At 48.0% G+C, this 22,590-nt stretch overlaps 1 protein-coding gene across 2 annotated transcripts in view; it reads right to left on the bottom strand.

Annotated features, from left to right (window-relative positions):
* GNAI3 (G protein subunit alpha i3) overlaps positions 1 to 22,590 on the bottom strand; it is a 32,401-nt gene that overhangs the window by 1,691 nt on the left and 8,120 nt on the right. Inside the window, exons 1-7 of one of the 2 annotated variants that reach the window (XM_055819716.1) lie at positions 17,863 to 18,022; positions 13,204 to 13,246; positions 12,950 to 13,091; positions 10,920 to 11,077; positions 3,917 to 4,045; positions 1,287 to 1,416; positions 642 to 795 (exon numbers count right to left, since the gene is read on the bottom strand). In XM_055819716.1, the coding sequence (XP_055675691.1) occupies positions 642 to 795; positions 1,287 to 1,416; positions 3,917 to 4,045; positions 10,920 to 11,077; positions 12,950 to 13,091; positions 13,204 to 13,246; positions 17,863 to 18,007 (901 nt within the window). In that variant the 5' untranslated portion in view covers positions 18,008 to 18,022. Of the gene's footprint in view, positions 1 to 641; positions 796 to 1,286; positions 1,417 to 3,916; positions 4,046 to 10,919; positions 11,078 to 12,949; positions 13,092 to 13,203; positions 13,247 to 17,862; positions 18,023 to 22,590 lie in introns of those variants that run through there. The other variant, XM_055819717.1, reaches the window with a different exon arrangement.

Below are 22,590 nucleotides of genomic sequence, written 5' to 3'. Positions count from 1 at the left end.
CCCCGCTCCAGCCGCCCTCCCGGAGAGCGCTGGAAGGGAGCATCGCACACTGGCTACAGCGATGCTTCATGCTAGAGACATGTCGTTATAGCAGAAGAGTGACAAACCACAGGAATAAGCAGGTTTGAAGGAAGGACCGTTTAAAAAAAAAAAATCGAAATGCCTCAAGCAGTGACTGGGTAAAGTATCACATCTGTGCAGGGGCACACAGGGAAAGGCTGTGAAACAGACTCCTGCTGAAACACAGACACACCAGGGCAGACAAGTGCCATGCCCAGGACGTGGATAAGTTTCACAGCCTCTGAAATTGAAGTTAAATCGAAGTATTGTCCTAGTAAGATGTGGAAAATATGGAGTGACCTTGATTTGCCGGAGCGCAATACTGTGCTATTCATACTCCAGCCCATAAAACACATGGATAAAGCCTGTTCCGAGCCAGACACGCATGACCACATCTCTTCCGAGAAAATGAGCTATCAGCTAACTGGACAGCCTGAAGATGCTGCCCAAGAGACAGAGTTAAGGGGGGGGGGGAAGAAAAAAAAAAGCTTTTACATTATCCTGGATTGCACAGGCTTTAACCGACTCATTCCTGGTCCTGGTGCCAGGAATAACAGGCAGTTTCATGAGCCCAGCCTTACCCGTGTACTCTGGGTAGCAGATTGTTAGTGGGCTTTTCTTAATCTTTTCCTCAAACAGGTCTTTCTTGTTCAAGAAGAGAATGATCGATGTGTCTGTAAACCATTTGTTGTTACAAATGCTGTCAAACAGCTTCATACTCTCATGCATCCGGTTCTGGAAAATAAAAGAAGGGTGACGCACCATTCCGGAGTTATTAGGGGAGGATGGGGTGTAGGGGGAAACAGGCTTTACTGCTAAGGCCAGACTAAAGAGTCAAGTGTCACCGACTTATCCCCACTGCCACTTCATCAGGAAGAGCTCAGGCACAAGGTCAGGTCACCTCCCCACCCTGCAGCTCCCCCTGCACAGCTCGTTCCTCCAGAGAGGTGCTCACACCTCAGGGAACGGGCTGCAGGGACAGCTCAAGGCTCCTCCCTGTAACCAGGGCCGGGAGAAAATCTCATTTCTGCATCGTGCTTGTCCGTTTCTGGGGCAAGATACTGTAGGCTGCTGCAAGGAAGCGCCCTTCTTCACAGCCCCCTAATAACTGTAACAAGAGGAAGCCAGAGACACGTCCACCCCCGTGCAGGACAGGTCTGCACTTGCTTCCACCTCCCTTCTACAGTGCCACGCAGCCAGGCACTGGTAACTCCTCCGCAACGTACCATTTCCTCATCCTCAGCCAAGACAAGGTCGTAATCGCTGAGGGCCACGCAGAAAATAATTGCCGTCACTCCTTCAAAGCAGTGGATCCACTTCTTCCGCTCCGACCGCTGGCCACCAACGTCAAACATCCTGGGGGAGGCAGAAGAACCGTCTCACAAGCTATGGAGACCACCCTCCCCGGCCCCCCTGCCGCTCACGGGGCAGGGGGGAGGCTCTGCTAAGGGCTTTCAAACAAGCAGGGTTCAGGGGAAAGGCAGGGACACAGCTTTCCGCCAGCAAGGCCGGCAGCTCCGAGCCCTCCCTCCCTCGGGAGGGTGGGTTTTAAAACCGAAATTCTGTGCTTCAGAGCAATTTCAGCAGGAAGGGCTAGATGGTACCTACATCCCCACCCAGAAGTCTGCCGATTCACCAGGGCATGCTTGTTTTGTTCTGTCTCCTATTTCCTTAGCAACAATCCATTTGCTTGACTGAACTCCAAACACCTACACTCGTAGTCAGCTCTTCCAGTTAATTGACACCGTGCCTGATAAAGGATTAGCTGAAACATACTACCTGCATGCTGCTACCAGGACCCAGAAGTAAAAATAAATAAATAATAATTAAAAAAACCCAATGGGGTTAAGAAAGTTTTATGTATTAAAAAAACCCAATCTGTGGGCTACTTAAGTTTAAAGGCTGCGGAGTAGCTTACAGAATTTGTGTATAAAAAAATAAATAAAAATGTGAGTGTCTCTGATAGCTACAACACCCTGTTCACTGAAACGTTTTGATGAGAAGCAGGATTGCCCAGGATGTTCTGATGGACTCCGACTTAATTAAATCAAGCCGGATACAGGTCAAGATTCAAAAGCTATGAAAGTCATAAACATTGATTTGTTACCAGAGCAAACAGGCAGACAAGACAGCAACTGCCCAGGGTGGGCCAAAAGCAATGCGATGTAATGGTGCCAAACAAGGCAGCCAGAAGTGCCGTTCAGCCAGCTCCCATCTTCCATTTAACGTAAACCGTCCCCGTGGACCGCGGCAGGAGAGATGAGTATCTCTGTGAGGATACAGGCTATTTACTTAGCTTGTATCATCTGCCATTACTCTCCGCTGTTAGCGCAGAGACATCTGGAAAGGAATAGCATCCCTGACAGCTCCGCTTCGCCAGGCTAATCCACATTCGAGTCACAGTTACACTACAGCTACCTCGGCCCGTTATTAATGTCTGAGATTTAACATCAAGGCTTCCGTCACAGGAAAGATGGCAGCTTCAGGGTTTAAGATGTATTAATGCTTTCCTTTGTGGAGCAAATCCCTCCGAGACGAGACACCTCGTGTCTCAGGCTCTGCACATGATCAATAACTCCAGGCAGGCTTGGGAAAGAGCAATTCCCCTTTTTGCATCGGGCAGGCACGCCTCCGAGCGCTCAGCCATTTCCTTCACAAGAAGGGTTGTAATGATTAAACTGAATACGCCTGCTACCTCCCGCTCGCTCTTCCATTAGTCAAACGCGATGATTTTTAAGAGAGCAACACACTGCAGCTGAAAATGCTAATCCTAATACATCACAACAAAAGACAAGTTTTTCCCTGGACGAACCAGAAGCAACGTAAACAGCTGGGTGATGCAAACTGTTCAGGCATTTTTGTTAAAAGAGTTCTTAAGTTAAAACACTTCAGAAGCCAAAATGCTACTGTTCTTCCAAAAAAAAAAAAACACACATGCAAACATCAGATTTTATATGCAACACTTGTGGGTTTGCTATAGCTCTTTAAAACTGTTTTCAAACACAAGCTAAAAATAAGCAAACAAATGCTTATTTAAAGGCTCTGGAGCAACAAAGACTTGAAAACATTGCCACAGATGAAGGGAACTCGCCCAAGATACAGGCACTGCGTTTTCCTACATCCACGTTACAGGACACAAATGCCCACGCCACGGGGCTCCGGGCTGTTTGTCAGGAGCAGGCTCGGGATCCAAAGCGAGGATTTTCTAAGGAGCAGATGAAAAGCGGGGAGGAGAGCTAACTGCAGGCTAGCAGCCGCTACGGAGGTTAAAGGGAGCTCGATTAGTGATACGTAAAGGGACACTGTCAAGATCAGGCTCGACACCCGAGCCCTGCAGGGACTGAATTTAGAAGGCAGAGAGGACAGGCGAGTGCCAGCCCCTGCGGTGCCACGCCAAGGCAGCCAGCCCCCAGCACGCCTTCTGCATGCCCCGCTCCTGCTCCGCAGCGAGTGTCAGTCAGCACAGTCATCTGCAGCTTCGTGGAGAACACCATGCAGCCCAGAGCCACGGCTGTGACTGTGGGGAGAGCTCTCATCTCCCGCATCAAAGGGAGGGGTTAAACTCAAACTCAAAATCCAGGAGTCAGTGTCCTTTTAGTATTTTTTTTTTTGGTTTTGATCCTGTAAACAAGCAGTCAAGTACCTGTGTCTGCGATTCCAACATAAAAGCAGCTGAAAAGAACAGAAGAAGGCAAATAAAAGTCAAACCGGTATCTCCAGTGAGCAATGCCAGTAGAGGGGGAGTGCAACGGAGGCAACGAAGACAGTTACAACAGGGCAAAAGGTTTCGCAGCGCAGGTGTGGGACCCACCACCACCAGCACAGTCCACAGGGACAAGCGCTGCCCTTCACTTACTTGAAGTACAGGTCCTTGAAGGTGAAGTGAGTTTCCACAATGCCTGTAGTTTTAACTCTGGTCCGCAGAACATCCTGCTGAGTCGGAATATAGGTCGGCTGGGATATTCTATCCAAGTCATTTAGGTAACTAAACCAGAAGAGACAACACAAGATGCGCTTTTTTTAGTCTGCTGGCTCACCATGAATCTTTTATGAACTGCAGCAGTCAGTCATTACGGAATTTATTCATCAACTTCACGTAGTACAGACCTCGAACGCGCAGTGAACAAACCCCCTGGGGGCCTACCCAAGGGACGACTTTGTGGGGTGTTTTTAACCCTTCCCCACACGACCTTGCAGCGTGTGCTCGGCAGAGCTCAGCGAGCCGGGGAGCGAAGCCCGATAAGGAGCTAGCACGAGGAGCACTGCTGATGCAGAAGCCATGCCAAGGCTGGTATCTCTTGGGGCAATTCAAAGTAGTCAAGGTCTTTCGCATCAAAGCACAAGGCAATATAGCCAGCGGTTCACTTTTAAAGGGCAAGGAGACATCAAAACGAACCGGGAGGAAAGAATTAAGCATCCAGAACTACCCCCAAACCGGGGGGCTTCGTTCACCTCCTTGAAGAGCAGCAAACCAACACCGCACTCGCCAGCTCCTGCCCGAGGAAACCATTTCCCTGCAGCATCAAGGCAACGTGCCCGTTGAGACCCCGACTAACTCCAGCTACAGCAGATTCCCTTTGAAGTTTGGCTCTTGGGCACAGAAGTAAGAGGTATCCATCATTTCCAGCTGCGGCAGAAGTCCCACTCCAGCCAGCAGCACCTCTGAGCTCATTTTTCCTGTTAAGGGGAAAGCAACGGCCTCCTGCTTCCACCGAAGGAGACGAGGATCACTCCAGCTCTGCTGGGAAGGGACCGGCCGTGCCTTTATCAGGAGCAGGATTTAATCAATACAGTACTGTACAACTGTGAGATTTTAGTGGCTCCACACCAGTGCAATAAACTGTGCCCTCCTAGCCAAACATTATTATTACAGATCCGTTGTCAGCTAGGGATCGCTCCTTCCCGTGCGCCTGAAAGCTGTGTTGGGAACCCCAAATTCCCACTCGCCTCCACCACCAAGCAGGCAACGCACTGAGCAACGTCTCCCTCCCGTCAGCTTCAGCATCTCCTCTGGCCAGGACTGCCAGCATATTTGCAGAGCGCTGGCCTATTTTCCAAACCCCAGAAGAATCCAGCCTACCTGCCAGCCTCCTGCCCGTGCTCGCCCGGCGCCGCGGGGCTTTTCTCAAAGAGCTGGTATCTGCAAGCAGTTTTAGCCCAGAAAGGGCCAACTCCTCTCATTCCTCTCACGTTCAGTGGGATAACAGGTTTGTGAACTGCTCTTTGACCAGAAACACAGCACCCAAAACTTACACTTGGCTTTAGCTTCAGCTTGGTAAAACAGAATTTGGAAGGTACATACATTCATTAGGCTGCTGTTAAGAGAGATTACTGCCAGGGAAATAACGTGCCCAGATTTCACCCCCCAACACCTTTCCTACCAGTATGAGTTTAACTGTGATATGGTGGTTCAAAAGCTGACGGGAGCACTACCCAAGAACTGACCCAGCAACTCCTAACAGCTTGGCTTTGATACGGATCACGCAGCTACCCTGCATCACTGAAGTGATAAAAGCACAAGCTGAAGCTGTAAAGCATCTGCTCCCAATTGCCAGCTCTCGGCACCAGAAATTTGGGCAGTGAAAGTGGTATCATCCCTACTTCAGGCTTTTTAGGCAGCCAGCAAAGAGCGAATGGAGTCAGGCAACTCCCATCAAATGAATTGCAAAGTGCCACTTGAAGGCTGGCACGTCAGTCAGGGGAATGAGGGAATGATCAAGCAGTGCTCTAGCTGCAAGCTGCCTGAAAAAATAAGCTTTGCCAGACTAATTCCAGGGAGACACAAAGGGCAAATCCCATGGAAACGCCTAAGCAGCTGGAAGATCCAGCACAGGGCATTTCTCAGTAGAAGCCCAAGCGCTGGAGCACACCAGCTCCTCCAGCCACCCTCGCCTTGCCAGAGGCGGCTGAATTGATGGGCAGAGACAGGAGCTGTGCCCCCCGTCGCACCAGCCTGCGGAGCTCAGCCCATGCAGATGCCACTAGTTTCCCTCTACCACGGACAGATTTAGTGGAACTTAAAAAAAAAAAACCAAACACAAACCCCCAAGACTGGAAGAGCCTGGTCTGAGCCTCCCAGTTTTGAGCAACTCATAACCCACAGCTTACCACAGTCTGTCTGAAAGTTTAAAGATGTTTCTCACAAATATTGCTTTGGGAACTGAAAACATATTACTGCATCTTCCTACACCCCATGCAGTTTGAATCCCTTTTCACGGTCTCCCTTGCCACCAGGCTTCCTTCATACACTGAGGTTGCAACACTTGCTCCCCACCTTGGATCCCTGTGTGCTTCAACACCACCTTGCAAATACAAGCTTGCAAAAAGACAGTTTCGCTTGGTTTCCTTTCTTTTTTTACCCTTAAAATAAGGGTTTGAGTACAACAGAAAAAATAAGCTGACCAGAACCCTACAGCATAACTCCTGTTTCTCTTAGTGACCCTCCAAGCCTTCCCAGAACATCCCGCGCAGGCTGGCACTGCTGCAATATCTGCATGTGCCATGGTCTGTAGCTCCACTCTGATCAGAAAACCCATCAGCATCAGCGTCGTCCCACCTCACGCTCAGACCGCTCTAAGGAACACCAGCTGCAGGAGAGGGATGTTCTGAAGCAGACAGCTTTCAGTCGCTGAAGCTAACAGTGCTCCCCTCCTCCACACGCTCACATGAACCCTGGAATGGTATTTTCCTAACAATTCAGTCATGTTTCCTTTTAGTGCTGGAAAGAATGCTTTCAAGGCCAAACGTGGCTCTGAAAGCTCTGAAAGATTCATACAAAGCATTTATTATGAACGGCTAGCCGCAGCCGGAGCTGGGGAAGGAGGGGCTGTCACCAACACGCCCGAAGGCAGAGCAGCGAACAAAAGCCAGCCTTTGCCATGGAGAGAAGACAAGAGGGCAGAAAGATGCAGGTTTGGTACCCAGGTGGGCCAGTGTTTGCAGCCACCAAACACCAAGGTTTCAAGAAACATCACCACAAGCACCTCTGCCAGTCTGAAAATGCAAACAGTATTCTTCCTACATAGGTTGACAGCTCACACAGAATTAATCATCTCTAGCCAAGGCTTCCTGCAGCAAGAAGGAAACGGGTGAAGACCTGGTGAAGCCTATATTTTAAAAATGCATTTCTTCTGCAGAATGCTAGAACAGTTTGGGTTGGAAGGGACCTTAAAGATCATCTAGTTCCCATCCCCTGCCATGGGTAGGGACACCTGCCACCAGCTCAGGCTGCTCAGAGCCCCATCCAGCCTGGCCTTGAACACTGCCAGGGATGGGGTACCCACAGCTGCTCTGGGCTGGCCTTGCAGCCCTCACAGTAAAGGATTTCTTCCTAATATCTAATCTAAACAGACCCTCTTTTAGTTCAAAACCCCCTTGCCCTGTCACTACAGGTCCTATTAGAGTCTGTCTCCATCTTTCTTATAATCCCCTTTTAAATAGGAAGGCTGCTATAAGGTCTCCCCAGAGAAGTCCGTCTCCTCCCTCCCCTTTAGCTGGATTTTGGCAGATAAGCAAAGTGGAAGTCAAGGTAACAGAGCAGGATCTCCACGAAAAGGGATTGTGCATTAGCTTTATCAATTTGGATGTTCACTTGGGCCAGCTAAAGCCAGTCTGCAGCACAGACCTACAGATGAAAAAGCTCCTTTCAAAACTCCAAGCTGTTCTCTCCAGGTGGTGCTACTCAAGGGGAATCACAAGGCAGCATCAGGAGGACAATGCCCTGCAAGCCAGCACTCAAGAGCAAAGAGGAAGAAAAAACCCACACAGAAATAATCTAAGTTTTATCCAGCATCATGTCAGGGAATTCAGGCCAAAACCACCACCTGGGAACAAGATAAAATATGCCAGAATAGAAAATAGTTGATCAGAAACTATGCTAATTGCCTGTGAGACTGCAGATAATTACCTACAGTATCTGCAGGCTGGTGTCAGCATGATCATTGGAAAAAGTAGCAAAATCAGCAAGTGAAATATTTTAAAAGCATTATTTACTTGTCAACATTTCCAAGTACCAGACAGAGGTAATTGAAGAGATGTGCAAGACAGCAATATGCCTTCGCATCCGCACTGCTGCACCAACCGAGGAGGTTTTTATTCTTCATAGCTATTACACCACGAATTGTGCACAAAGGTCTGAAACGCTTCTTCACGGCACTGAGTCAAGACTGAAGCGGCGAGGCTCAGAGCCGTTTAATCATGTCACAGGTAAAGAAAAAAGGGAAGCTGCAATAAGTAGAAATACAGAAGTTTGAAACACCCCCCCAAACCAGCAGGCTGGTTGCTAGAGGGACATTATAAGATGATGCCTGGAGGAGACGCTGAGTGTTTACACTAGTGCTTGACCATCCACATTTCAGAGCAAGAATTACTCAACTGTTCTTAGAAAAACATGAAAAAAAAGAAAAAACATGCAAAACACTATGATTCCAGGACAGATCATTTGGATTAGCATCACAAGTGGTTATCTTTGGGAGCTTACACCCACCCGTGGCATATGGATTATGACACACCGTTATTACAGTAGCCTCCTCTCCACCCACCCTGCCTCCTGCCGCCAGGGCAGCTCTCCGATGGGCAGGATCCCTGCCTGCACCAGGGGAAACGCTCTGCGAGGCAGAAAACAGCTGGAAGAAAAGTTTTCAAAACCATTTGATGCTGCCCTGAAAACCGTCACGCTCTGCCACAGCGCTCTTGTTCTCGTTGCCACCTAATTTTCACAAGCAATCACCCCCATGTTCCTCTTTTTTTCCCCTTCAGCAGAGACCTCGAGGTCTGATGTGAAGCGAGGCACAGCACCCAGCCAGCCAGAACCAGGCTTGAAACACAGCGCAGTATTGAATTTCAGCTGGAAAAAATCAGTCATCTCTGGTGGGGCATGTATTTAAAACGCTGCTGACCCTGAAGTTTCAGTCCCATTTGTAGGAGATAGTAAAAGGAGCAAGGAAGTGAAATTCCCTCAAGAGAACTGTGCACAAAAGCTGGTACCTATGTCAGGACCACCACCACCAAACAGGATTGCAAGACATCCACCCTTTAAGCATGGACAAGAAGCTAACTGGGGAACACTGGGAAACAGAGCAGGTCCGAAGCCACACGTTGAGTGGCGAGGAAAAAATAGGGACTGAACGCTCCCTGTGTACGCTGGAAGTTGGGGGCTCCGCAGAAAACAGGTCTTCAACTGCATGGGCACACTCTGCGCTAAGGAAATGCTGCAAGTGGGTTCCTCAATCACCAAGCCGCTGGGCTACCGATTCAAAACAACGCTGCCCTAGCGCAACTCGCTGTGGTCTTAGGACAGGAAGCAAGATTCTCTGAAGCACTTACCAGAAAAAACACCACGTGTGTTATTATCAGGCTGAAACCTCTCTGCTACGCGGGTCCGATGCCAGCCCCTGACAGCAATTCATCACAGTAGCTGTGCCTACACGTACCCACACCAGCAACTGGACACGAGTGGGTTGCAGATACAGGAATAACCCTCTGAAATCCAGTCTCTGGAAGGCATTCAGGTTGAGTGGGCACCTACTAAAGCAGGCTAACACTCCATCCCCCCAACCTGCTCTGCTTCTGACCCCCTTCTACCCTGTTTTCTCTAGCCTGCCTTAATTTTCCTTCTCTTTCGAAGCTGACCATCAAGACCACAACACTGAGGTTCCCCATCTTTAGTTTCCGCAAGCTCCACGCAACCACTTATACTTTCTGCCCCAGATGCTCTGCTCAAGAAGTCCTTAAGCTTTCCTTCTCCTCTCCTTTTCATTAAATTATGCCCTCATTCACCCCCCTCCTTCTTCATCCTTTTTTCTCCCTTTGAATCTGGTTTCCTCCTCACATGCCACACAGGAATCTGAGAAAGCCTCCTCTTGTCAACTCACTTACCTTGATCTAAACCCATGATAGCCTGCCAAGGTGTTACAAATTTAGAAAAATTCTTCCTTATTTTCAAGCTAAAATATGCTCTGCACAGAAAGAGCCTGCAGGCAACTGAGCTGTGACACATCTAAAGCTTCTTTTTATAAAGCACTTCCAAACTAATTCTTTCAAAGGCTTAAAACCTGGCTAAATTGAGAGAAGTTTTCAGCTGGACATCAGGAGGCATGCTTAACCCCAAAATCATCCTTTCAGAGTTTCAAATATTTGTCCTACAGAGACCAAGCACATGATTTAGAAAGAAAAAAAGCAACAACTGTTTTGCTCATTAAAAGAAATAGTTTCCCCTCCCTGCACTAACCTGCCTTTTGGAAACAGATGAGGCATTTAGTCAAAAATCTCATTAACCAGCCAGCAGCAGCCTATTTATCAAGTCATAACTTTCCAATTGTTAAGCACTTGCGTGCGTTTTTGAAACGGAAAAATAGGCAGGTTTATAGCCAGCCTGCAGCGCTGCCCAAGTGGTGTCAGGCACCGGAACAGAAGCACATGAGGGCTGTTAAGGAGAACAGCGACGTGAATTATCGATCTGCCAATATCATTGGAAATTGCTGCTCGTTGCAAATTTGGTAGTGTAACCAGGAGCTCAGTTTCAGGAGATGTTACTCCTTTTGGCAGGGATAACGAAGGTGACATAGCCGATCACCTGCTGCAAAAAGCCCTCAACGCAAGCTGCTAAGGTCTTCCCCTAAATCCAGACTGGCAAACTCACCCAGGCACAAGCCAAACAGCAGAACTGACTTTGACAGGCTAAAGCACCAAGTCAGCTTGTGAGCCCAACCCCCTATACACCAGTTAGACTAGGGCTCCTGCCCACCCCCTCAGGAGGGGACCCTCACCACCCAGCACTGCGCTGCTTCCAGTCACACCAGCCCTTTTTGAACATACTGGGTTAGCTGGGAAGAGCCCAGAAGCAGGGAACGGTTTCTTACTATGACGCAGAGTCGTTAAGCTGATATTCTCTGGATCTGCTGAAGCAGGCCTGAACTCCGGCATCTCTCCATAACCGCTTAATCACACCAGCTAGCTCAGTGGTCATCACTCCTTCCTCTGCGCTTCCAGCTAATACAAACAACTGGCGGGCATCGTCCTGCAAGAAAAGGGGAAATCAAAACAAATTAGGACATAGGTCCATCTGTACCTTTACAAATGTTAGGAAGGATTAACATCAGTAACAATCCCAGAGGTTGAACTAAACAGTAGTTTTTAAACTGGGAAACCTCCCTTATAGTGTTGTACAGTACACCAAGAAGGAAAAATTCAGTTCCAAAAGCAAGTTTTGGATGATTACAGGTTTAAAATTAAAACATTTACAGGTTTTTGGAGGATTATAGGTCCTTAAAGTTTGAGGACTTGCCACTTGCTGCAATAGCTGTCAGAAGTAAGGGAGGCCAATTTCTTCATAAAGCATTTCATCAGGAGATGGGATGGATTGATCAGGATTTGAGTGTTTGCCCTAGAGCATGAAAATTTTTTCCAGCAGTCCTAGAGCAGAACCCCACTCTTCTACAAGTTAACAGGCAGATTTTCAGAGTGTACAACAGGCTGACCTACATCCCACACTGATGTTTATTTCCAGAGTGATCAGGCCTGCCAGCATCCTTTCGGGAAACGTAAGAGGCCTTTCGCTATCCCAGCAAGTTCTCAACTTCAGACTGTATCCTCATGACATCGGCTCCTCTCACTTGAGCCCTAAACCGGACTGCCCAGCGTGTACCCCAGCTTGGGCAAGAGTCTGCTCAGCACGCTGCTCCAAAGGGTACACACCTCCCTAGCACAAGCAACAGGCACCTAAATTAACTCAATCAAGGTCTGAAACACCACAACAGAGGTGGACCTCGGTTACGAGCCTCTGCAGGTACAGCACTTGTGGGTATGGTGCTGTGCTGACAGGTCCCTGCTGTGGTTTGCTGCGAGACAGCTGATTTGGTTTCCCTTGGTCTTTTCCTAGGAAAGTGTGGGAATTTGTTTGTCCTTCAAGGTGGATTGGGACACAAGAAAAATCTTAGCACTCTGCTCTCGTTCTGCTTTTGCAAAGCCAGCTAAGCCTGGGCAGGTCAGCTGAGAAATGGATTTTAGCATCTTCCTCCTTCCAGCTGTGTTAGCTAGGCTGAGCTCACCACTCTGCTTCACCAAGCACGGAAGAAAGGTGGAAGGAAACTCCCACAAAGATTTGGAGCAGCAGCTGACGAACAGCCCAGGTTAACACACAAGTGAAGATGTGCCCTTCAGCCAGGATGCTTTATATCGCAAGATAGCTGTAGTTGCATCACAAAGAAACTGAGCAGGTTAGTTCATTTACTGCATATTAACTGTAAGCATGAGGAATTAGTGCCAGATAGCAAGAGTCACGGGCTGCGCGGCCTGTGCCCTGTGCTGACATACACAATTCCTCTCTCCAAGTTTTCGGGAGTCCCTGCCTTCCCAGTCTGTGATTTTACCACCACCACAGTCAAGGCCTCCCGACTTCAACACTTCAAGATGGTAGAAACCGGAGACAAACACTAGTAACAGCCCAAGGAATCAGCAGAACTGGATGGGGCGGGGGAAGCAGGGCCTCAAATCCCCAAAAAACTTAAGAGGACAAGTATGAGTAGTGAAAGCAATTAAAATTTGGCTCAGCTTAAAAATTAACTGGCACAATGCTGTGAAACACTGCTGAAGGCTGATGTCAAGCAACTTAAACCAAAGCTGAGAATTTTGTTAAACATTTGAATAGTTTAGACAAAAGTTTGGGGATTACTTTTTTTTTTTAGCATTCAAACTACTAAAGCTTCTTACCCATAACCTCGGTAAAATACTAGCCACTCTGTACTGGTAACACATTACAGATTATGAAAGGTCTTTCACTATTGTATCTTGTAACAAACACATTTCCGCTGTGAGTGTCACAGACTGAATTTCCAGGATTCATTAACACAATTCACAGACTCAGACTAAGGGAAATACGTGAAATACTTACTGCTCTGGCAACTTCCCCAAAGTCTATCTTTAGCCTTCCCATGGCTCTTATGATTGCAATGATGGACTGGATAGTATTGCTGTAGACAACCACTTTATATTGTTTGCATTCTTCCTCCGAGTAGCCATCCTCATGAATAATCCTGGAAGAAAACCAAGCCATCACTGCCAAGCCAAACCAGAAGGGCACCACAGATTTTTTTTTTATTTCATCTCGTACAAAAATGCAAGTTACATGCCTGCACTCTCACTTACTTCATCTGCTTCACGATGGTGCTTTTCCCAGACTCTCCAGCACCTGAAAAGCACAAAAATTTCAGTTAGCAACCACGTGAAATTAAAAGGAAAAGCAGAATGTACTCTTCGCAGCTCCCACACAGAAGTTGATGGGGTCTGGAACAAGAGACTGTGTGTTGTTGCTGGTAACAGCTCCACAGCAGCCGTGCCAGCCCCTTGGAAGCCAGGTACGTCCTTCGTGTGTTTTATTTACAGATGCTGACAGTCATTATGCATTCATCTGCTAAAAACCAAACAAACACACAACCAAAAAAAACCCAACCCAAGAATTTCTGAATTTCCAGAGTATACTGCTTGATCACTGAGGCTAGCCACCCGGGAGATGAGGCAGGTTTGAAAAACTGGGACGAGGATTTATCTAATAGACTACCATCCCTCTCTTCCAGCTCAGTAACTACGGTCCAAGGCTGCCCTACAGCCAAGTGCATCAATGTCATCAGCTGCTACCCACCATTACTGGGCTGTGCAAGATAAGAGCATTCCCCTTAAATACCCAGGTGGATGCAATTGCAGATCCTAGAGCATTTTCACAAGGGAACATTTAATTCAGAAGCAATCTTATGTGATATACAGTGGAAGGGTAGAAGAACAGAGCTCAAAAGCACACAGAAATTACTCTTGCAGATCCAGGTGAAGCAGCTTAAGACATTAAAGCCCAGAAACACGTTACCATGTCAGAGCAGGAACACCAAAACAGATCTTGCAAGTTCCCTTGCCCACTCAGCACAAAGTCAGCCAAACATTGCCCATAATCATTCAAACGCATTTTTTTTTTCCCCACAGCGGAAAACTAGGTGCGCTCCCACGATCCATTACTAGTGCACAGTGGTAAGCACACCGGTGTCACTCCTGAGCTAGATACCTTTTGAAACGCTCTGGCAAAATTCAAAGATACCTGTCTAGACTTGAGGCAGCAGCTCAGATGCCCGTGACTCAGCACAGGACCCCGGCACAGACCCAGGACCCTGCCCTACCCCTCCAGCTGCCAGCACTGGTTCCTACAGCCACAAGGCAACTTGGGCATCCTCACCTCTGCACACCCAGACACACCCCCACAGAACACAGAGAGCAAATTTTAATGGATTAACAAGCTCTGTTCTCTATCATCTCCCACAACGCAAGGATTATTATTCTGGGAAACTGAGGCTGAAGAGACCCGTGGGTTTAGCTTGGAAATGACCCTTTGCCAGAGGATGATTTCCAGCTGAAATATCAGACCTGCAGGCTGTAGCACTTGGGCATGTCTGCATTGCAAACAGCCTTCCTTCAAAGAAAGGCAGAGAAACCTGGCTTGCCAAACCTCTGCAGACCTGGTGTGTGTGCGTTATCCCCATCTGTCTGCAAAATAACAGCTAGTTAACCCGCTTTTCGCAGCTTTTTCTCTGAACCACAGAGCATTCAGTGTCCCTTTCCCACAGGTACAAGGCAGAAACCACCTTTGCACACCCGTGCAGCAGCTGACACGCTTGCACAGCTCGGTGCAGCAGACTCCTACCTAACTCTGGGACTCTGAGCCATCACATTATCACAGTTTACTGAGCTCTGCAGTTAGCAGCAGCCGAGTGCACTGCCCACGCACACGCCTGTCCCAGCCATGAAGCATGAGAAAGGCACGCACGGCGTTACTGCACGTCAGCAGAGGCGCAGGTCCTGCGTTACTCTACCTCGTGTGACCGCGCCAGGAGTTCGTTGCAAACAAGCCGGACCAGCCACTGGCTTCAGGGCTCCTCAGCCTAAAAGGCTCACTCTGATCTGCAGAACTGGGTTTGCTGAAGGAGATGGAATGAAGTTGAGCCTGTCTGGATTTGGATAGATGACTCGAGATCCTGGATGGACTAAGAAACCCAACCTCCCATTCACATCAAGCTTCCAGGAACCAAATGTCCCAGCCTGCAGAGTCCACACCACGCGGCAGTGTGCTAACCCAGAATGGCAGTGCTACAAGCAAGGCGAGCTTTGTGGGAAGACAAAAATTTTTAGATTATCAGACTAACAGGAAAACCAAAAAGACCAGCTTTGGGGAATGTCAGGCTGTGAGAACTGGGCTGTGGCAAACTTCTCCACCAGAAGAAGCAGAAAAGCTTTCTGGTGCTACCTTAGGGAAGCACAGCTTCCAGGAAAGAGCTTCCCAAGCCTCTTGCAACATCCAGAGGGGACAACGCTGCACTCCAGTGTCATTCTAACATCCCTGAAGCCTCAGGAAGGCCAGCTCCTAGAAACAGCACCATGAACAGGGTGTGGGAGCAGCAGCGCTTCTTAAAAAGTAGAATTCACTTCTTGGTCTTGTGACTTTATGTCATGTTGGCTGAGGAAGCAAGAAACCAAACCCTTGAAGATAAAGAGGTCACTTTGGAGGGATTGTGTTTGTGACAGGTACGAATTATTCCCTTGCCTGGAATTCTGTACGCCTTTTAGCCTGCTTATTTCACATTCCTTCAGGGTTTTTTCCAACATCACTAGTAAAACCCTTTTGACTGATAAGGGAATAAAAAGTACTGGCAGGAACACCAAGGTGCTGGTTACAGCGGTGGCAGAGGAGGAGTACGCAGCAGCCAGATACGAGCAGCTCAGTCACCAGCAGTGAACACACCGCGCCAACCTGAGCCCAGACTTGTCACTCGCAATCAGCACCTAAGGAGGACAATGCAGCCTTTACAGCCATGCACTTGTATTTCCACTCCCAGGTTCATCCCAGTCAGCTCCCAGATGTTGACAAGCATTCCTGCGGATCCACTGCTGTATTACATTACAACAGAAAGTTTCCCCAACAAAGTCGTTTTCAAGCTGAAGGTGCATTTCCTATTTGCAGTTAGCTTCAAACCAAACATGTGGCCAAATATTTTTACAGCTCTTGGTGGCTGAATAGGGCAGATGCAAACCAGCCTCTTCCCATAGTACGAGCTTTCACAGTAGGACAAGTGCTTTCACGGCAGGCTCTCAGGCTGCCAAATGCCAGGAACCTCTAGTCAAATGATGCCTTGACTCATTATACCTATTTCCAGGTGTCTCAGGGTTGTACCTCCATTGCAGAGTGGCTGGAGAAGGATTTCTGCTTCTTTGGATCAATTTGGCACAAGAGAACAGAGGCAACCAGAGAAACACAACAGTGTTGAACCAACCAGTACCCAGTGCCTCTCCTGCACAGCTCCGGGGGGTGCCACGGCCAAGACATACATCTAAGAGCACCGACACCTTTAAATGCTGATTGCTCAGACAGTGCTTGAGTTTCTGTCTCATCCCCCTCAGGGGACTAACACTAACAGCTGCCCCCACAGTAGGAAAACTGTTCCCAAGATAGGGCACATAGTGCAATTTAAATCAATTAGCCTTTAGTTTAGGTTGAAGGGTTACCAGATTAGAGCCTCTCATGACAAAATACTTCCAGGCTGCCATGTTAAATGTCTGCAAACCAAAGAATTTCAACTTTTAAATTATTCCTAAGCATACAGCAATTCCATTTTTTTTCCCTTCCCTCAAGACTTAAAAAGCTACTGCCTCAAGTAGAGCAGGCAGTATAAACTAGGCTCCACCTTCAAAGCTATTCCAGAAGCATTAACAAGGATGAAAAATAAAGCAAGTTTTAAGCAGAATTCCCCAAAATCTGCTCAGATGTTGGGAGTTTACACCTTCCACCCAAGCAAATCCCAAACCACATGACAACAGCAGGGCTCCTGCTGCAGCCTGCAGCCAGCTACAGCAAGACTGTCTGAAACCAGCAGCTTGCAGGGAATATCTTTCCCTTTAGCAGGCAGGTTTTCTTTTGTTATTGCCTCTTCTCCCAGTTGCCAAGATGTCTGCACCTCTCCTCCAGCTGGCACGGATTTTAATAGAGATGGCATCAAGAAGGGCTTGGGAATATCTGTGTGTTCCTGCTATGGCTTCTTGGGTGCTCAGCACTGCAGCTACAGCACTTGTGGTCAGATGTGAAAATGTTAACGCTCCACAGACTCAGCTCTTCCACCCTGGGAGGAGCACAAAATCTCATTTTTATTTTCCACGGCCACCTTTCATATTCCCTGTATTAAGGTGCCATGATTTGAAAGCTTCAGTGTCCCAAAACAGCAGTGTTAAGCCCAGAGTCCCAACAGCAGGAATTCAGAAGAGAGTTTTGAACACAGCCCCTCTGGCTTTTATTTCTCATACTCATATTTGCTGTCATTTCCTCCTTAGATTATCTTAAAATAATCTGCTTCTCCAGCAGGCAATGCTGAACTTGTACTACCTGTCATTTGACTGACAAAACAGTATCAGATACAATTATGCCATGACAACACAGTCAATTTGGTTATACAACACTAATTCAAACCATACTCATTTAACTCCTTCCCTTCTCTTTTCCAACGCCCCCCATGCTTCAGTGGCAGCTTAGCAGAGCAGCGATCCACGCTCTTGGAGGTTGCTCACCCTGTTACTTCAAGGGGACCAGCAGAAGTAGGAAATGGTGACCCACATCCTCTAACCCCCTCTCCTTACCAACACACGACCCAGAACTGGCTCCTACAGCAGACACTACTGGCAGTCACAGCTACAAGGGCCAAGCAGTAAGTCATCACCTCCTCTGGGATGTTATTCCTAAAGGAGTTTTTCTCGACGTTCCAGGTCCTCACTCAGACTCACCCTCTGCTCCTGCAAGAGCCATCCAGACAAGATGCCTCATTAAACAGTCATTTAAAAACGTCTGCCCTCCAGCTCCGTAATCATTTGCTGGGAGCTCCTGCTGGGGTGGCAGCTGCTTGCTGATGAGACGGCCAACATCAGACATGGTCTCATCTCAACCGCTCAAGAAAAAAAATTAAAAAATCAAAACCATTAACATTGCCCATGTCTATTCTGAGATACTGTAGTACATCCTCCCACACAGCATAAGGCTTTTTCAGGGGCCTCTTTCACTTTACACCTCTGATCTTACCCCCCACCCCAGACAAGGTCCACAATCATTTGCATTTTGCTCTTACTTTCCAGCCCTAGCTTCAACATCTCCAGGTCTCACTTCTGTTCTTTGAAGCTCACAACTTCTCTAAGCATTTGCAGATGTCGGCACCGCACAAGCGGCTATTCTCCTTTCTCCAACTCACTGGAGTGGCTGTAAAGGGTTTGCATGAAGAAATCCATATTGTATCTACTTTGTAAACAGCTTTTAATCTTCACCTTTTGTTACCTCCTCTCATGCAGCTTCATTTACTCCGATGCATGGTGTTTATGCTTACAGCGCGGCTTAAACCTTCAGTCAAGTACATTTAGTTGGTGGAGGGGGGGAGAAAAGAGTAGGAATTTAAATGCTACTGAAACAATGCTCCAACCTACAGAAAACTGATGCTTCACATCAGAAATTAAGATGAAGAGTGCAAGTGGATAGAGTTACATTGAAATTCTTACGGACTCTGCAGGGAAAGCACCCAGCCTCCGGGATCACAGGCAGGGACCAGACGGGGAGCTACAGAGTTCAAAACTCATGAAACACGATGCTGTATCTCACTGGGTTCAAAAAAATATGAGAGTCAGAGCATTACTGGGACATTCCTCACTGTAAAAGGAAAAGCAAACCTTTCCTTTTTGCTCCGATTAGCACAGCTACACAGGGATCACATTTCGTCACAAGAAACCAAGGCTGACCTAAGCAGGGATGTTGTAACTCCATGGAAAAATTGTTTCAGAAGTCTTAACTTCTCTTTTTCCCAAATTAGCAGCAAGGAACCTATTTACCCCACAGCTCTGCTTGCACACCCTAGGCACAAAGGACAACTAATCTGTCACAAAGCATTTGCTGCTTTTTGACGTAGTGGCTTGCCCCACTCCATCGATGCACACTCCACAAGAATTTAGTGAAGCCCTGGTACCTCAACACATCCTTCAGCCAGCAACCCCTCCCTCCAGAGACCATCCGGAGCCAGGAGCCCCCGGAGCTTCCCCCAGACCACCCGAATAACACCCCAAGCCCAGAGGGGAAAGCTTGGCACCCTCAGACAGCGCCGAACGCCCTTCTGCTCAAAGGGTGGCAAGCCCTGTGTGAGGTCCTGCAGCCAGACCCCTTTTCCCTCTGGAGGAGGAAGGGAGAGGGGAGGGAGCCCGAGCAGCCTTCGAGCTGTACTAGTCCTGGCCCTGCGACAGCGATGCATACAAAGGAGGGAAATTATCATCCAACCACTTCCCCTCAGGAAGCCAGAGGCTTTCCTGCAGCAGGAGATGGGAAGCCAAGCAGCTTGGCATGTCGATGCGCTGGAGATTACAGGGAAGAGAGCAACAAGCAAGCTACCAAAACACAGCTCAGAATGGGAATTACAAGTCTATGCAGCTGCACTCTGGATAAAATGCTTGCTCTTAAACCAATTACTTCCTAATTCACCCTGCCTGGGAAACAAGGAAGGTAGGTCAAAGACTCACCTACCTCTCCCAAACACAAGCATCCAGTTCACTGCTGAAGATATTAACAAGCTTATTTTAAGCGCTTTTTTTCCTAGAGCCATATCAAAACTGCACTGAAGTGTACTTCAGGTGAATTTTTTTCCTTCCCCACCCCCAAATTAAGGGGAAAAGCCCTGCAGCATCTGAAAGTTTCTGAAGAGAAACCAGGTCACTGCTGAAACAAATTCTTACTAGAGACACAGAAGTGATGCACCTGGAATATCCATTAAAGTACAAGCGAGCAAGACAAAAATTAACAGACTGACATGTTTCTGATTTCTAGCCTCTAGAGGAGAGCATGCACAGCTTGTAACTACAGCAACAGCCCGCATCAGCTCTAAAAATCTCAGCAGGGGTTTGGCAGAAACTTTGCCAGACCATTCCTGAGGCAGGGTGATGCCGCAACCCTTGCTGAACTCTGAAATCCACTGGAATTTCTCAGCGTTTCAAACATCGCCTCTCAAACAGCTCAGGAATAACCCCAGACATTGCACTTGAAAAGCTGGAAGCCGCAGGGCTGAGCAGACCTGGGAAGCCCACGCAACCCTCTCATGCTAAGGTGCTGCTATGAAGTGATGCTGAATCACCTGGCTCTGGTTAGAGCCCACCTGCAAACCCCCAACACCACCAACCTCCCCTCCAACAGACTAAAAAGGGGCCAAATCAACAGTACAACAAAGCCAAGGAGTCCAGCCCCTAAAATACCAGGGGAGGCACTGCAAGCACGGAGGAGGAGCTAGCCAAATCATCATAAACCCCAGTGGATCTCTCCCTGATAAAACAGATGTTTCCTTTTGTCAACATTTATCCAACATCCCACCCTCACAAGTGAACACGAATGCTTCCCCTCGTACATCAACACACTCCTCAGGCAGTTCTCCACAGTGGTGCCCTCCTGGTTTGTATTCCACCTGGACAGGCTCTTGGACACCCCAGACACCCTCCTGCAGCCCTCGTACCTGTGCAACTGCACTTCTAGAAAGCTGAACTGCGAGGTCTCCATCCTCTCTGCCGCTTCCCTCCTGGTTTCCAGCCTCATCAGGCCAAATTCAAATCCTGACATCCCCACCTTCTTGTGTAAGTATTTCTAAGCAAGGGCAAGCTGCCGTCCCTGCTAACAGTCATCCCATCTCCCCTTGTTGTGATCTTTTCTGTCAAGGCACCCGGGAATGCTCTTGCATATCCCAAGGCCAAGAGGGATTCAACAAGCTACAGACTCAAAAGGAGCGAGTGTGCTGCGCTGGGAACCAGGAAAAGGGGGAAAAGCATTAGAGAAAGGAGCAGCAGCGTCGTACCACTGAACCTCAAAAATACAACTACTGTTAGAAAAAGCAACGGGAACCTGGACAGCTTAGGTCAACACTTTTACAAGAATAACCACATACTGGAAAAAAAATATACGAACAAAATAGGGCATATGGGCTGAGTAAAGCTTAACCTTGGAGGTAACAAGAGCCAGTGTTATAAGACAAGTCACCTGAAGTTGTCACCGCCTCTGGATGAAATAAGAACGGAGGGCTGTTAAAGGAATGCCATTTTGAAAACATAACACGAGCTCTAGGATCAATTCAACCACTTTTTGAACAGAACACAGCATCCTGCTCTGCCTGCTGGCTTACCTGGGCTGCCACTCACACAGGTTCCACCCCCTAGAAGGTACCTGGAAGATGCTCAGGCACAGCCACAGCCCCGGAGGAGGGTTTCCCAACACCCAACATGGAGATGAGCGATGCAAGAGCCACAGCTGGGTGGCTCTGGCCAGTCCAGCCCACAAACCGCCCCGTGGTACCCACCACGGAGCTGCGTGCTGCCACTCTGCTTTCACGTGCTCACAACAGGTCACAGGCTCTTTGTGCCACACGCCATTGCGTTTACTTTCCATATGAAACTAATAACATCCTCATATGAAAAAAATCAGGGAAATAATTAGTCTTACATATATCATTCAGCCATTCAATAGGCCTTAAAGCATTGTTGCATAAGCCAGAGAAATTAAGACTTGAAACCATAAAACTGTAAATGCCTCAGTGATGAACGTTAACCCCTGAGCACCCAAGCATTATGTTTTATAAGCTTTTTTTCTTTTTGTCCTGAAACCATTAAGGCATTAACCTTGTTTCACTTAAAAGCCTTTGAACCCATAACGGTTGCCTTTAAAGCTTCTGCAGAGATTTTTACCAGGTGCCTTACAAGAGAAAGCCTTCAAGCACTTGGCACAGTGACCACCTCCACGCAGGGCAGTGCCGTGCCGAGGCCACCGTGCAGCTATCAATCCAGGAGAGCACACCAAGGCACCGGTGCCAGCACGGGGAGAGACTAGCAACCGACTTAATTCCCAGCATTTAACGCAGACATCGTACCACATCGCAGCCTAACAGCAGCGAGAGACTGGGAAACGCTGGGTTCAAAGCGCCAGCTCCACTTCATGCTGCAACGTGGTTAAAAACACCCCGTGACCATTCAGAAGACCGAGATATTCCCAAGGAATTCCACACCAGTCCTGCCGACCACCGGGCCAGCAGCTGGCCACCTGCCAAAGCGCTGCCACCTACACACAGATCTGAGTGACCATGGACATCACCGAGAAATTGCTTAAGGAGTTACAGTAACATGCACAAAATCAGGCAATTACAGAATTAAAGATTTTAAGGAAGTTTTTTCTTGATAGGATGAATGATAGAAACTGGGAAAAGGGAAAAAAGGCTGGTCTTGGAAGGCAGGCAGATTGGGTTTTCCCCCCTTCTTGCAGGGCTGTTGCATTAAGTCTTAACCACCATGTAAGTCTGCAGAAGCACAGCTAAGTGAGAGGACAACTGGTTTACAACCACTTGTAACTGTGAAGCAGACAAACAGCAACTGTTGATGTTCACTCCTCAAGCACCTCACCTTGTTCTAAATCTACAAGACCATAAACGTCAAAGCAACGACTTCAGGAGCAAGTCT

Source organism: Falco peregrinus, chromosome 16 (assembly GCF_023634155.1).
Source record: "Falco peregrinus isolate bFalPer1 chromosome 16, bFalPer1.pri, whole genome shotgun sequence".
NCBI lineage: Eukaryota > Metazoa > Chordata > Aves > Falconiformes > Falconidae > Falco > Falco peregrinus.
The sequence above is the reverse complement of the archived record's forward strand: the minus strand, read 5'-3'. Positions and strand labels throughout refer to the sequence as shown.